The sequence below is a fragment of the Hyperolius riggenbachi genome, chromosome 3 (genome assembly GCF_040937935.1).
Source record: "Hyperolius riggenbachi isolate aHypRig1 chromosome 3, aHypRig1.pri, whole genome shotgun sequence".
NCBI lineage: Eukaryota > Metazoa > Chordata > Amphibia > Anura > Hyperoliidae > Hyperolius > Hyperolius riggenbachi.
Window position 1 is genome coordinate 85,929,929 of NC_090648.1, and position 15,679 is coordinate 85,945,607.

General features: G+C 44.7%; 1 protein-coding gene across 3 annotated transcripts in view; it reads right to left on the reverse strand.

Annotated features, from left to right (window-relative positions):
• Positions 1–15,679, reverse strand: part of ADGRE5 (adhesion G protein-coupled receptor E5) — a 239,572-nt gene that overhangs the window by 59,947 nt on the left and 163,946 nt on the right. For all 3 annotated transcript variants that reach the window (XM_068274493.1, XM_068274494.1, XM_068274495.1), the window contains 2 exons: positions 15,278–15,379; positions 10,356–10,552 (listed from right to left, as the gene is read on the reverse strand). In XM_068274493.1, coding sequence (XP_068130594.1) covers positions 10,356–10,552; positions 15,278–15,379 — 299 coding nt within the window. The remainder of the gene's footprint in view (positions 1–10,355; positions 10,553–15,277; positions 15,380–15,679) is intronic.

Here is a 15,679-nt window from a genome sequence, read left to right on the forward strand (position 1 = left end):
ACTGGACAGGTATACAGTGGCGGGTCCACTGAACAGAACAGGTATGCAGTGGCGGGTTCACTGAACAGGTATACAGTGGCAGGTCCACTGAACAGAACAGGTATGCAGTGGCGGGTTCACTAAACAGAACAGGTATGCAGTGGCGGGTTCACTAAACAGAACAGGTATACAGTGGCGGGTTCACAGAACAGGTATGCAGTGGCAGGTTCACTGAACACAACAGGTATGCAGTGGCAGGTTCACTGAACACAACAGGTATGCAGTGGCGGGTTCACTGAACAGGTATACAGTGGCGGGTTCACTGAACAGAACAGGTATGCAGTGGCGGGTTCACTAAACAGAACAGGTATACAGTGGCGGGTTCACTAAACAGAACAGGTATACAGTGGCGGGTTCACAGAACAGGTATGCAGTGGCAGGTTCACTGAACACAACAGGTATGCAGTGGCAGGTTCACTGAACACAACAGGTATGCAGTGGCGGGTTCACTGAACAGGTATACAGTGGCGGGTTCACTAAACAGAACAGGTATACAGTGGCAGGTTCACTAAACAGAACAGGTATACAGTGGCGGGTTCACAGAACAGGTATGCAGTGGCAGGTTCACTGAACACAACAGGTATGCAGTGGCGGGTTCACTGAACAGGTATACAGTGGCGGGTCCACTGAACAGAACAGGTATGCAGTGGCGGGTTCACTGAACAGGTATACAGTGGCGGGTTCACTGAACAGAACAGGTATGCAGTGGCGGGTTCACTAAACAGAACAGGTATACAGTGGCAGGTTCACAGAACAGGTATGCAGTGGCAGGTTCACTGAACACAACAGGTATGCAGTGGCAGGTTCACTGAACACAACAGGTATGCAGTGGCGGGTTCACTGAACAGGTATACAGTGGCGGGTTCACTAAACAGAACAGGTATACAGTGGCGGGTTCACTAAACAGAACAGGTATACAGTGGCGGGTTCACAGAACAGGTATGCAGTGGCAGGTTCACTGAACACAACAGGTATGCAGTGGCGGGTTCACTGAACAGGTATACAGTGGCGGGTCCACTGAACAGAACAGGTATGCAGTGGCGGGTTCACTGAACAGGTATACAGTGGCGGGTCCACTGAACAGAACAGGTATGCAGTGGCGGGTTCACTAAACAGAACAGGTATACAGTGGCGGGTTCACTAAACAGAACAGGTATACAGTGGCGGGTTCACAGAACAGGTATGCAGTGGCAGGTTCACTGAACACAACAGGTATGCAGTGGCGGGTTCACTGAACAGGTATACAGTGGCGGGTCCACTGAACAGAACAGGTATGCAGTGGCGGGTTCACTAAACAGAACAGGTATACAGTGGCGGGTTCACTAAACAGAACAGGTATACAGTGGTGGGTTCACAGAACAGGTATGCAGTGGCAGGTTCACTGAACACAACAGGTATGCAGTGGGGGGTTCACTGAACAGGTATACAGTGGCGGGTCCACTGAACAGAACAGGTATGCAGTGGCGGGTTCACTGAACAGGTATACAGTGGCGGGTCCACTGAACAGAACAGGTATGCAGTGGCGGGTTCACTAAACAGAACAGGTATGCAGTGGCGGGTTCACAGAACAGGTATGCAGTGGCAGGTTCACTGAACACAACAGGTATGCAGTGGCGGGTTCACTGAACAGGTATACAGTGGCGGGTCCACTGAACAGAACAGGTATGCAGTGGCGGGTTTACTGAACAGGTATACAGTGGCGGGTCCACTGAACAGAACAGGTATGCAGTGGCGGGTTCACTAAACAGAACAGGTATACAGTGGCGGGTTCACAGAACAGGTATGCAGTGGCAGGTTCACTGAACACAACAGGTATGCAGTGGCGGGTTCACTGAACAGGTATACAGTGGCGGGTCCACTGAACAGAACAGGTATGCAGTGGCGGGTCCACTGAACAGAACAGGTATACAGTGGCGGGTTCACTAAACAGAACATGTATACGGTGGCGGGTTCACAGAACAGGTATGCAGTGGCAGGTTCACTGAACACAACAGGTATGCAGTGGTGGGTTCACAGAACAGGTATGCAGTGGTGGGTTCACAGCACAGGTATGCAGTGGTGGGTTCAATGAACAGGTATACAGTGGCGGGTCCACTGAACAGAACAGGTATGCAGTGGCAGGTTCACTGAACAGGTATGCAGTGGTGGGTTCACAGCACAGGTATGCAGTGGTGGGTTCACAGAACAGGTATGCAGTGGTGGGTTCACAGCACAGGTATGCAGTGGTGCAGAGGCGTAGCTAGGGTTTTCAGCGCCCGGGGACAAAGACTATTAATGCGCCCCCTAAGGTGAAGGGTCGTGACCAAATGTGGGCGTGGTTATGGGTACTCCACATTTGGTCACGCCCCTTCAAATGTACATGGAGGTTAGCAGGCTCACGCTCACCCACCCTCCCTCAGTATGTACCTTCCAGCATGTTCCAAGACAAATTCAGCAATCATGAGCCCCCCACCCCCATCAAGACAAATTCCGCAATCATGAGCAAACATGAGGCCCCCAACAAGACAAATTTAGCAATCCTGAGGCCCCCAACAAGACAAATTCAGCAATCATGAGGCCCCTAACAAGACAAATTCAGCAATCATGAGGCCCCTAACAAGACAAATTCAGCGATCTTGAGGCCCCCAACAAATCATGAGGCCCCCAACAAGACAAATTCAGTAACCATGAGGCCCCCAACAAGACAAATTCAGCAGTCATGAGGCACATAAATAGACAGCATTTCACATAAATAGGCAGAATGTCCCCTTAATATGGTAGACACCTCTCACCTGGCAGCAGTTCCCCAAAATACACTCAATCTGACAGCAATGCTTGCCCAAAAATAGGTAGCCCCAGGTCTATAGGTGTCCCCAGAATAGGTGGCCAGCAGTATAGATGTCCCCAGAACAGGTAGCCAGGGGTAGAGATGTCCACAGAACAGGTAGCCAGGGGTATATGTGCCCAGTATATGTAGGCAGGGGTATGTGTCCCCAGTATATGTAGCCAGAGGTATATGTGCCCAGTATATGTAGCCAGGGGTATAAATGCCCAGTATATGTAGCCAGGGGTATATGTACCCAGTATATGTAGTTAGGGGTATATGTGCCCAGTATATGTAGGCAGGGGTATATGTGCCCAGAGTAGGTAGCCAGGGGTATATGTGCCCAGAGTAGGTAGCCAGGGGTATATGTGCCCAGAGTAGGTAGCTAGGGGTATATGCCCAGTATATGTAGGCAGGGGTATATGTGCCCAGAGTAGGTAGCCAGGGGTATATGTGCCCAGAGTAGGTAGCCAGGGGTATATGTGCCCAGAGTAGGTAGCCAGGGGTATATGTGCCCAGAGTAGGTAGCCAGGGGTATATGCCCAGAGTAGGTAGCCAGGGGTATATGCCCAGTATATGTAGGCAGGGGTATATGTGCCCAGAGTAGGTAGCCAGGGGTATATGTGCCCAGAGTAGGTAGCCAGGGATATATGTCCAGTATATGTAGCCAGGGGTATATGTGCCCAGAGTAGGTAGCCAGGTCAGGTGTCCCCCTCCCCAGCAGGAGGGGAGCAGTGCAGAGAAGAGCTGCTCTCCCTTCCTCGCTGTCCCCTCCAATGTCCGGGTGGCTCAGGCTGGCAGCGGCGGGCGGAACTTACCTCCGTCTCGTCGCAGCGCCGGATGGATCTGCCACTACTCTGGTCTGGTCCAGACCAGAGCAGCGGCTGCGCACTCGAACTTCCGGCCGGCGCTGGAGCGAGACGGAGGTGAGTTCCGCCCGCCGCTGCCGCTGCCAGGCCAGCCACCCGGACATTGGAGGGGACAGCGAGGGAGAGAGAGAGCACCTAAGGTGAGGGAAGGAGGGGGGATATGGCCCCCCTTCCCCACCGTCCGCACAGCTCTCCCTCTTCTCTGCGCTGCTCCCCTCCCCTCCGCCGCAAAAAAAAAAAAACCCCGCAGCTCAGCCAGGCTGAGGGCGCCCTCGGGGACCAGGCGCCCCGGGGCACTTGTCCTACCCCGACCCCCCCTAGCTCCGCGCCTGCAGTGGTGGGTTCAATGAACAGGTATACAGTGGCGGGTCCACTGAACAGAACAGGTATGCAGTGGCAGGTTCACTGAACAGGTATGCAGTGGTGGGTTCACAGCACAGGTATGCAGTGGTGGGTTCACAGCACAGGTATGCAGTGGTGGGTTCACAGCACAGGTATGCAGTGGTGGGTTCACAGCACAGGTATGCAGTGGTGGGTTCACAGAACAGGTATGCAGCCAGACAGGAACAAGTTAAGCCTAACTAATCTTTCCCTGAGAGACAGTCTGCAGCAGCTCGCCCTACTCTCACTAACGCAGGCAGCACACGAGTGACCGTAATGGCCGCCGCTGCCTGCCTTATATAAGGGGGGGGGGTGGGGCTCCAGGGGCTAGTGTAGCCTAATTGGCTACACTGGGCCTGCTGACTGTGATGTAGAGGGTCAAAGTTGACCCTCCATGTGCATTATGGGGCGAACCGAACTTCCGCAAAGGTTCGCCTGCGGGACGCGAACGCGAACCACTGAAGTTCGCATGGAACCGTTCGCAGGCGAACCGTTCGGCCCAACTCTAATCTCCATGTATTTCTCTTTTCAAGGGCTGGAGTTTATCTAAACATCAGAGGTGGGGATTAGTAGAAAAAACTTTTAGAACATGAGGAACAGTGGATATTCAAGATGGGTACCGAAGAGCCCTTGGGCCTTAATTACAGGTGGGGTGTCAATATATCGGTGTAGTCTTCAGGTCTAGCCTGTAGTGTTTTTTGCCTTTACCTACAATTGAGGAGATATTCTCTGTTCTCTTTTTTGGGATTCAGAGTTCACTATTGTCTTGCTTTTTCAGTACAGTAGAATCATTTTATAGTAAACTCCAAGGGACCAGCAAAAGTAGTTTACTTTATCAGAAGTTTACTATATCAGAATTTGTCATTCATTGTATATTTATATAGATGCGTTTGCTGGGATCCTGAGGACTGAGTTTACTACCCTCTTTCCCTGAAAATAAGACCTACCCTGAAAATAAGCCCTAGCTTGAATTTTGAGCATGCTTAAATTAATATAAGACACTGTCTTATTTTCGGGGAAAGACGGTATATCCAGGGGTTTTCTATATCAGAGTTTACTATAACAAGATTCTATCGTATTAATTAACTATTTAAGCCTTTTGGACCTATCTGCTACATCCAAAAGGCTGATGCAGCGCGTTCCCGTGTCCGATCGCATGCACCCTGCACGCTCCCCTGCCGCTGCCAGTTAGCCTGGAGATCAGTAAATGGGAACGCTGTTCCCATTCAATGATCTAAATCCCCGTTAGAAAGACCGACGGCTTCTATGAGAAGCCACGATCTTTCTAAAGAAAAAAAAGTTTCACGTCTTCCCTTCACTTCCTGTAAGCGTGATTGCTCGCTTACAGGACGGGGAAAAAAATGTCATCTTGTGGCCAAATAGTAAAACTACATCTACATACATTTTTTTTAAATACGCACAATCAATTACATTTAAAATTAACTGTTTACCTCCCATACTATAAAAATACCAAAATAAAATCTGTAATTATAAGAAAAAAGAATTACAATAAAAAAAACCATAAATAGTTACCTAAGGGTCTGAACTTTTTTTTTAAAAAAAAGCATGTCAAGAGGGTATATTACTATTATCTTTCAAATTATAAACTTGTAAATAGTGATGGACGCAATACTGAAAAAATTGCACCTTTATTTCCAAATAAAATATTGGCGCCGTACATTGTGATAGGGACATCATTTAAATGGTGTAATAACTGGGACAAATGGGCAACTAAAATACGTGGGTTTTAATTATGGTAACATGTATTATTTTAAAGCTATAATGGCGAAATAATGTTTTTTTTTCAATTTTTTTCTTAATATTCCCATTAAAATACATTTAGAAAAAAATAATTCTTAGCAAAATGTACTACCCAAAGAAAGCCTAATTGGTGGTCGGAAAAATCAAGATATAGATCAATTAATTGTGATAAGTAGTGATAAAGTTATTGGCGAATTAATGGGAGGTGAAAATTGCTCGGATGCATAAGGTGAAAAAACGACTGAAGACTGAAGTGGTTAAATAGGCTATTACTGTCAATAGTTACTTTAGGTTAAACAGTTCACCACTAAGTGGTTTTTCCCCTTATGGACCAGAGCAGTTTTCACATTTCAGCGCTCCTCCCTTTCATTCATCTATAACTTAATAACTACTTATCACAACAAAATGATCTATATCTTGTTTTTTTTTACCACCAATTAGGCTTTCTTTGGGTGGTTATATTTTGCTAAGAATGATTTTATTCTAAATGCATTTTAATGGGATTAATACAAAATATGGAAAAAATTCATTATTTCTCAGTTTCAGCCATTATAGTTTTAAAATACTACATGTTACTGTAATTAACTTCTTACTGGACAGCATGCAGTATATCTACGCCCTGGGAACCTTCATCTGAAGTACCAGGGACATAGATATTAGTCTATTGCCAACGCGCACTCTCGCGTGCTTTCTCGCTGCCAGTCTTTAGAGGGAAGATGAATGAATGGGAACACAGTTCCCATTCATTAATCTAAGTTCCTGTGTCAATGAGATGTCTGTGGTCATTGTAATTACAGAAGTAACACGTCCATGCATTACTTCCTGTTTGCATACTAATAGTACACACAAGAAAGTAATGCGCGAGGACATTTTGTGGCCAAATGGTAAAATAACACCTACATACATTTTTTTAAATAAAAGACCTACACTTACATTTAAAATTAACCCCTTACCTCACACACTCTCCCATAGTTACCCCCCAAAACTTTTGTATAAAAAAAGACAATTTAAAAAAAAATAAGTTACCTTAGGGACTGAACTTTTTTTTTTTTTATAATACTGTTATTTTTGAAAATATGGGCTTTTAATTAGTGATGGATGCAAAACTGAAAAAAAATGCACCTTTATTTCCAAATATTGGTGCCATACATTGTACTAGGGAAATATTTGAACCTCCCTGGCGGTAAGCCCGACCTCAGGTCGGGCTATGCCGCTCAGGAGGATTTCTCAGGCCCTGCTGGGCAGATTTGCATAATTTTTTTTTGGTACACACAGCTAGCACTTTGCTAGCTGCGTGTACTTCCAGATCACCACCGCTCCGTGCCGATTCGCCGCTGCCCGCCGCGCCACGCCGCCCCCCCCCAAACCCCTTGCGATCGTCGCCATGGCGACGGGGGAAGCCAAACAGGAAATCCCGTTCTGAGCGCAGGAGGATTTCTTAGGCCTTGCTGGGCAGATTTGCATAATTTTTTTTGGTACACACAGCTAGCACTTTGCTAGCTGCGTGTACTTCCCGATCGCCACCGCTCCGCGCCGATTCGCCGCTGCCCGCCGCCCCCCCCAAACCCCATGACGATCGTCGCCATGGCGACGGGGGAAGCCAAACAGGAAATCCCGTTCTGAACGGGATTTCCTGTTTGCGCTGATCGCCCAAGGCGATCGGAGGGGGTGAGGGGATGCCGCTGCACAGCGGCTATCATGTAGCTAGCGCTAGGCTAGCTACATGAATTAAAAAAAAATGTAAAGTGCTGCGCTGCCCCCTGGTGGTTTTAATAGAACACCAGGGAGGTTAAAGGACAACCGAGGTGAAGTGTGACATGATGCCATGACATGATGTCCATGCAGTGCTTCCTGTTTGTGTAGTAATACTACACATACGGAAGACACCTGCGAGGACATCTTGTGGCCAAATAGTAATCTTGTGGCCAAATAGTTAAATTACACCTGCATTTTTTTTTCAATAAAGGACCTATTTTTACCTTATTTTTACTTTTTAAATTAACCCCTGACCTCCTACACTCCCTGAAAGTTAGTAAATAAAAAATAAATAAATAAATAAATAATTTACAAAAAATAAAAAAAAACATAAATAGTTACCTTAGGGACTGAACTTTTTTAAGTTGAGTCCCTAAGGTAACTATTAATGTATTTTTTATGTAATTTTTTAAAATATACAAATGTTTTATTTTGGTAACTATAGGAGTCTTGGGGAAGTAAGAGGTTCATTTTAATGGGAGATGTATGTATTTTTATTGAATTGAATGTGTTAGGATGTAATTTACTATTTGGCCACTAGATGTCTTCCCCCCAGTTTATACCTAGCGTGTGCTGCTTAGTATATAGTACATACATGCGTTACAGGAAGTAATGCATGTATGCTTTACTTTCACTTCTGACAATGACCACTGGCATCTCATTGATGCTGGTGATGATTGATCACAGGCACTTAGATCGGTGAATGGGAACTGTGTTCTTATTCACTGATCTGTCTACTAACGGGCGGTGATGAGAAATGTGCTGGAGTGCGCACAAGAGCACGCAAAACAGCAACGCGGCGAGATACGTATAGCTACACCCTTGGAACGGGAACAGTCCTCCAGCGGGGTGTAAATATACTGACGTTAAGTGGTTAATGTTTTTTTATATAGTATTTGCACTTTTTATACCTGTGTGTTCTTATGTATTTACTCTTTTCTATATTCAATGTGAATTCCAACTCTCACCTGCATGGAGAATATCACTTTAAAACCAGCACTACACCTATTGCAGGTGAAGTGTAAGTGGGAGGGGTTATGGAAATTTAAATGTTTGTATTAAGGTGTCACTTCAGCTATGACTAAGGACTCGGCAGGGGTCCTGCCATGTTCTTTGCTGTATTTTGATGGATATAAAAAAAGAAATCGATTTTGTAATTGGAAGGAGTGCAGAAAATTGTTTTCTTGGATACAGCATCTGAAACATGCTGAAAAGCAAGACACTGGATAAGTTACCCAAACTAGCCATCAACTGTTATAAGAGCAATTACAATTATTCTGTGACACACCCCGACAGATTCGTGACCCTAAATTTCATATTAATATTTTATCTGGGTGACCATCCGTTCTAAACTCCTATAATGACCTTTCCCTTCCTCTTCTAGTAGTGCTAATTTTGCAAAAAAGCACACTGGTCTCCTCCCTATCCTGCTGTTCTAAGCTATACCCTATGGTACACACAGAGGAAATCATGTGACAGGAAGCAGCATTCGGAGCTTGAAGTGCAGTACAATGAAAAGCCTACTGAAACTGCCTGCTATGGACTGAATAATTAGTAAGCCTCTAGTTTAGTGTTATGTAGAAGATAGATATTATTCAAAGGTCAATTAATGATTGTACTTGCGTTTGACCTTCTGGGAAAATAACCATAAAACAGTTCAGTGACTTGCACTAAGAAATATAATCTGAAAAGGTGCCATAAGTAGTTTTGTCCAGCTACTCCCTGACTCAGTGTGTGTGGCTCCACCCTGTGTTGTTATCAACTATAAATTCTCCCTTCTACCAGTAGGTGGTACTACTAAGGTAACATGGAAAACATTAAGCAGTGCATAACTGTCTACCTATGAACAGCACCTAGTGGTAGGAGGACAAATCGGGTGCTCATAATGTCTTGCATGAAATAAATCAAATAGCTAATAAGGGGTACCAGAAATACAAGTGAGGAACACTATAATGAGACATGAATGCACATTGGGGTAATAAATGATTACCCCTAAGTGCATTTATGTTTGATTATACATAAAATGTACTTGCTTCTAGATTCTTTCTTTCAGTCATGGTTCTGGGTTGTTAATGGTTCTATGGAACCATTTTGGAACCCAACCCTAGAAAAACGAGTTCCCCTATCAGGACCTGATCAGCTATATTGTCTTCTCCCTTATAAGACCCACTCTTTCTTTTGCACAAGGCCCGTGGTTGGCGCTACCATAGAGGCAAACATGGCAATTGCTCAAGATCCCAGAGCCTGTAGGGGGCCCCAAGGAGTCTCTCCCACAACTTAACTGTGTTCCCTGTGGCCCCTGCAGAGTCTTCAGCAAAGTAGCGTCCCACCTGTCCTGTCGGACGCACGCCTCTGTCAGTCCATCTTCATCCAGCTCTGGCTGCATCTTCTCTGTGACCTGTGGCATGATATTACGTAATAACATGTGTTGGGTCACGGAGGAGCCCCTGTAAGGATAAAGTTGCCTGCCCCTGTAAGGATGAAGGTGAAGGTGCATGCCCGCCAGAACCAGTGAGAGTCTATTCTTCCAAAGATTCTACAGGGGCCCCAGGGAACACAGTTAAACTGGGTGGTGGGGTGAGAGGGACAACAGACGATTTAGGGGACCTGAGGGAAATTTGGCTGCAACAAATGGCCCCTCTTCCCACGTTTTTGGTTTGGAGGTGTCTGTCATGGAGGCCCCATTGTTACTAGAACCGGCTTTGACAAGGCTACAAAACACCAACCATACCACTGTGAAGTCTTACCGTCTTCCTATCGACAATAAATTGAAGTAGAATAGGCTCACTGAGATTTGACGCGTCACTGAATCCAAGGAAAACACTGACTACGGGAGAGACAAGCGTCAGTTCCTTCTTTTCCTTTTGTGAGTCAAATCCCCGAAGTGGAGCATCTTTCAAAAGTTCAAAAAGATTCCCATATTCCACAGATCCAAAGAATGTTTCTATAGTAAAAAAAAAAAAAGGATAGAGGAGATGTTCAGTATAGGAAAAAAAACAATAAGAAGCATTGGATTTCTGACACTGAGTGGTTATGCAGATGAGCTCAAGTTGTTGGACATACACTACTCTCCTCATATTGAATCCAAAACTCATAAAAATGATAATAGCACAAGAGGCAATATTAATATACAGTACTTGTAGAAAAGCAGAGGGAAAGGGCAGTAACACAGGTATGGATGCTGCACCGAGGAACTTGATAAGCTGTCAGGTAGTAAAGTCGTGATTGCTCAAATGTGCTCAAAGCATGAAAGCAGCTAGGTATGTAGTCAAACAGGAAGGAGGGAGCAAGCTTGCCATTATTTGAACATTTATTGCCATCAAATGTTCATATGCATTGCCAGATCTACAATGAGGCAACCTGAGGCAAATATTTCAGAGTGCACTTTCTAGAGGCGGCAAACTGATAGGCTCCCATAAGAATTAAGGGTCCATAAAAAAAACCTGTTTGCTCTCTGTACCATTGTTCTAATGACTGCATGTGCCACCACACAGATAAGGAATTATACAAACTTTGGAATTTGTACACTGTTCCCCACAAAAGTCTGGTGCAAAAGTTGAGGATGCAAGGACTGGGGAAGAGTCTGTGTGCATGGATAGGGAACTGGCTAATGGACAGAAAACAAAGAGTTGTGGTCAATGGATCGTACTCAAAATGGGAGACTGTTAGCAGTGGGGTACCACAGGGGTCTGTTCTGGGTCCAGTGCTCTTCAATTTATTTTTAATGACCTAGTAGATGCAGTAGTGAGCAATGTTGCTATTTTTGCAAATGATACAAAATTGTGCAGAATCATCAACTCTCAGGAAGATAGTGTCATATTGCAACAGGATCTGGATAGGATGGCTATATGGGCACATACATGGCAGATGAAATTCAATGTTGAAAAATGTAAAGTAATTCATTTTGGGCGTTCTAATGGTCTAGCACCATACAAAATAAATGGGATACAGTTGGGGACATCAAACTTGGAGAAGGACTTAGGAGTACTCATTGACAACAAGTTAAATAATCGTACTCAATGCCAAGCCGCTGTAGCTAAAGCCTACAAAATTTTGGGGATGCATTAAAAGGGAAATAAAAACTCGAGATGCTAGCATAATATTGCCCCTGTTTAACTCTTTAGTAAGGCCACATCTGGAATATGGAATTCAGTTCTGGGCACCACATTACAAAAAAGATATTGCAGTTTTAGAGCAGGTGCAGAGACGAGCAACAAAATTGATACGTGGGATGGAAGGTCTCACTTACCAAGAAAGGTTAGATAAACTGGGTTTATTTAGTCTAGAGAAAAGACGCCTTAGAGGGGATCTAATTAATATGTATAAATACATCAGAGGGCAATATAATAGCTTGGCAGATGAGCTTTTTGTCCCTAGGCCTTCTCAAAGGACTAGAGGACATGATCTGCGCATGGAGGAAAAACGTTTTAGCCATTTATTTAGGAAAGGGTTCTTTACAGTAGGAGTGATTAAGATGTGGAATGCATTGCCACAGGAAGTCGTTATGGCAAACTCTATACCTGCATTTAAAGGGGGCTTAGATGCTTTCCTTGCGTTGAAAGACATCCATGGCTACAATTACTAGGTAATGCCTAATGATGTTGATCCAGGGATTTTATCTGATTGCCATCTGGAGTCGGGAAGGAATTTTTCCCTTTAGGGGCTAATTGGACCATGCCTTGTAAGGGTTTTTTCGCCGTCCTCTGGATCAACAGGGATATGTGAGGGAGCAGGCTGGTGTTGAACTCGATGGACGTATGTCTTTTTTCAACCAAAATAACTATGTAACTATGTACACTGTGCCTGCTCCCCAGGGTTCATAAAAAAAAAACACCTGTCTCAGTCTGCAGCAATGTTCTGATGATTTCATGGCAAATTACAGGCAAAACAGTCATGAGTTGAAAAAAATTTGTAGACTGTCCCTTATTCAGCTAGCCCTCTGAAGCCATTCCTTAGACTTACACACAGGCTAGTGACCTTATTTTGTTTGACTATGGACACCGTGAAGAGGGTACAAGCAATCTGTATAACATGTCTGGAGATCAGAGTGGTTGGATCTGCCTGGAATCAGAGAAAAGACGCCTTAGAGGGGATCTAATTAACATGTATAAATACATCAGAGGGCAATATAATACCTTGGCGGATGAGCTTTTTGTCCCTAGGCCTTCTCAAAGGACTAGAGGACATGATCTGCGCATGGAGGAAAAACGTTTTAGCCATTTATTTAGGAAAGGGTTCTTTACAGTAAGAGTGATTAAGATGTGGAATGCATTGCCACAGGAAGTCGTTATGGCAAACTCTATACCTGCATTTAAAGGGGGCTTAGATGCTTTCCTTGCGTTGAAAGACATCCATGGCTACAATTACTAGGTAATGCCTAATGATGTTGATCCAGGGATTTTATCTGATTGCCATCTGGAGTCGGGAAGGAATTTTTCCCTTTAGGGGCTAATTGGACCATGCCTTGTAAGGGTTTTTTCGCCTTCCTCTGGATTAACAGGGATATGTGAGGGAGCAGGCTGGTGTTGTACTTTATACTGGTTGAACTCGATGGACGTATGTCTTTTTTCAACCAAAATAACTATGTAACTATATGTAACAGGAAATATCAACAAATGTATGGGCACCACTATAAATATAAACAGCAGGAGCTATCAGAAATTGTTGGGGGATATAGATCAGTGCTGATTAGTAGTCAGATACATGTAGATATTGCAGGGCTTAGTGGTTCACTCAGTTCAAAGAAAAAAAACAAACAAACTGTTGTTTGGCTGGATAGTGTAATGGTTAAGGGCTCTGCCTCTGACATCAGAGACCAGGGTTTGAATCTCGGCTCTGCCTGTTCAGTAAGCCAGCACCTATTCAGCAGGAGACCTTAGGCAAGTCTCCCTAACACTGCTACTGCCTATAGAGCACATCCTAGTGGCTGCAGCTCTGGCGCTTTGAGTCCGCCAGGAGAAAAGCGTGAAATAAGTGTTTTGTCTTTGTCAATCTAACTGTTGTGTCTATGTCAATCTAACTGAACTTCTTGCTTTCTCGTGCTAATTGATTCTTAGAAACTTTGGTTACCAATGTGTAAACATCCTGGGATCTGCATAAAGTTTGCATGTTGAGGTATTAAAACGGTCACTGTTTCTGACTTTCTGTAACTTTAAAGTGTAACTGTCAGGCATAGAATCAAAAATCAATTATTTATTTTTACCTAGTAAACAAGTAATAAGGATGCTAATCAGGCAATCCAAAAGTTAAAAATCACTCTTACTTATCTTCGCCATAAAACATCATTCCCCGGTTTTCCTGGCTCTTATTTGGTACATCTGCCACACAAAGGAAGTTGCAGGGCATGCTGGGTTTTCTTTTTCTTCTTCTTTACTTTCCCCTCAGACATAAGTAATGCAGTCTGATTGGCTGAAGCCTCTTTCCCTCCTGTTTTCCCCTCTCACACCTCTGTTCCTCTCTGATTGGCCAATATTTATCATGCTGAGACAATACACTTTCTACTGCAGAGCTGGGTGAGAGTGTCTGAAGACTGGGAGGAGAGCGGGCAAAGATACAGACAGAGTAAGGGAGGAAATTAAGTCAGAATTGGCTTCAAGATAGACACAGTCAAAGTGGAAAATCCTAAGAAGGATTTTTTTTTTACTATAGAAATATCACTAAAATCAAAATGTGGCCAGTGCAATACACGTTATGTAAGTAGAGCAAGTATTTATGTACTTACATATGTGTTTTTTTTCTGAGCTAGTATGGCTGACAGCTCCTCTTTAAGTCACTCTACCCCATCCTCCGAACACACTGAGCAGGAATGATGAGGAACAGGCAAACTTACCCACAGAACACCAATGATGGCCAGGTGTGGTGACTGCACTTTGGTTGGGGGATAATACGCAGCATGTTGGGGTATTTTTTTTGTATTCATAATGCCCACTGATACCAGTGATGATATGTGGAGGCAACTGTTGCAGTTTATATGTGGGGTGATTGCTGTGTGTTGTGGGGCAACTATTGCATTTCAAATGTGTGGGTGCAGGACAGGGGGGGGGGGGGGGGTTCCTCTCAATGTTTGCTTAAAGCAGCTAAAAGTCTAGAACTGGTCCTGTTCATCTGCCTATACAGATCAAGCAGCACTGAAGCAGGTAAAAATTACTCTAGTCCCTGCGCTATTCTGCATGCATGTTGGGGCAAGGGGTGTGCGTTGTGGGGTGGGGGTGTTTTGATTCCAGGGAACCCTATGACAATTTCTCAAGGGGGGGGCCTCATGGGCTGTTGTTACGCCACTGCCGTCTCATGTTGTGTCTGATGCAACTTCATGAAGGGGAGCACGCCTGTCCACAGTCTGTGCTGAACACTAGCAAGCACCCGGCTGGTGAACGGGTGACATGAGTTGAGTTCATGGCCTTTAGCTACTCATGGAAAAGAGGCCTAAGTGTGCTGTCTTGCTGTGCAATTTTACCACTGTTTGCTGAATATATCCCATATTGTGTAAAGGACACACAGGAGTCAAGGAGGTACCCTTCAAATATTTCTCACCCTGCCGGCTTAGCCAACATGCTCTCCTTAGTCCTCTCTAGGAAAAGAATGCCAGGGAACTCTTGCAGGGTCCTCAGGGAACCCTGGGTGAGAAAGCCTGCTATATAAACAACGGCCGGGCTGTCTTGCCAGGACTTACCGGAATTTTCCGAGGCCACGTTACTGCTCAGTATGATTGAACTTCTATGGTTGTTCATTGAAATGTTTCTGCTTTCTGATGTTCTGTTTATTACGCCGATGTCTGCAAAACATAAATCATGCTCAGTCTCACCAATGGCAATAACATTTACTGGAGCAGTCACAAGGTGTATGTCATAGAGGTGTGGGGAAATTTGGGTGCCTGTGTATAGCTGATAGTAGAATATTGGTAAATTTAAAGATATTCTACTATTTTTGTGACAATTACCATTGTAAAATTTTGGTAAAGGTTACCAATATTTTGCTACAACTAAACCTAACCCTATTCTTACACAGAGCCTCCCTCTACTGATGCCTAACCCTCCCTCCCTTCCATGCCTAACCCAAACCACACACCCCATGC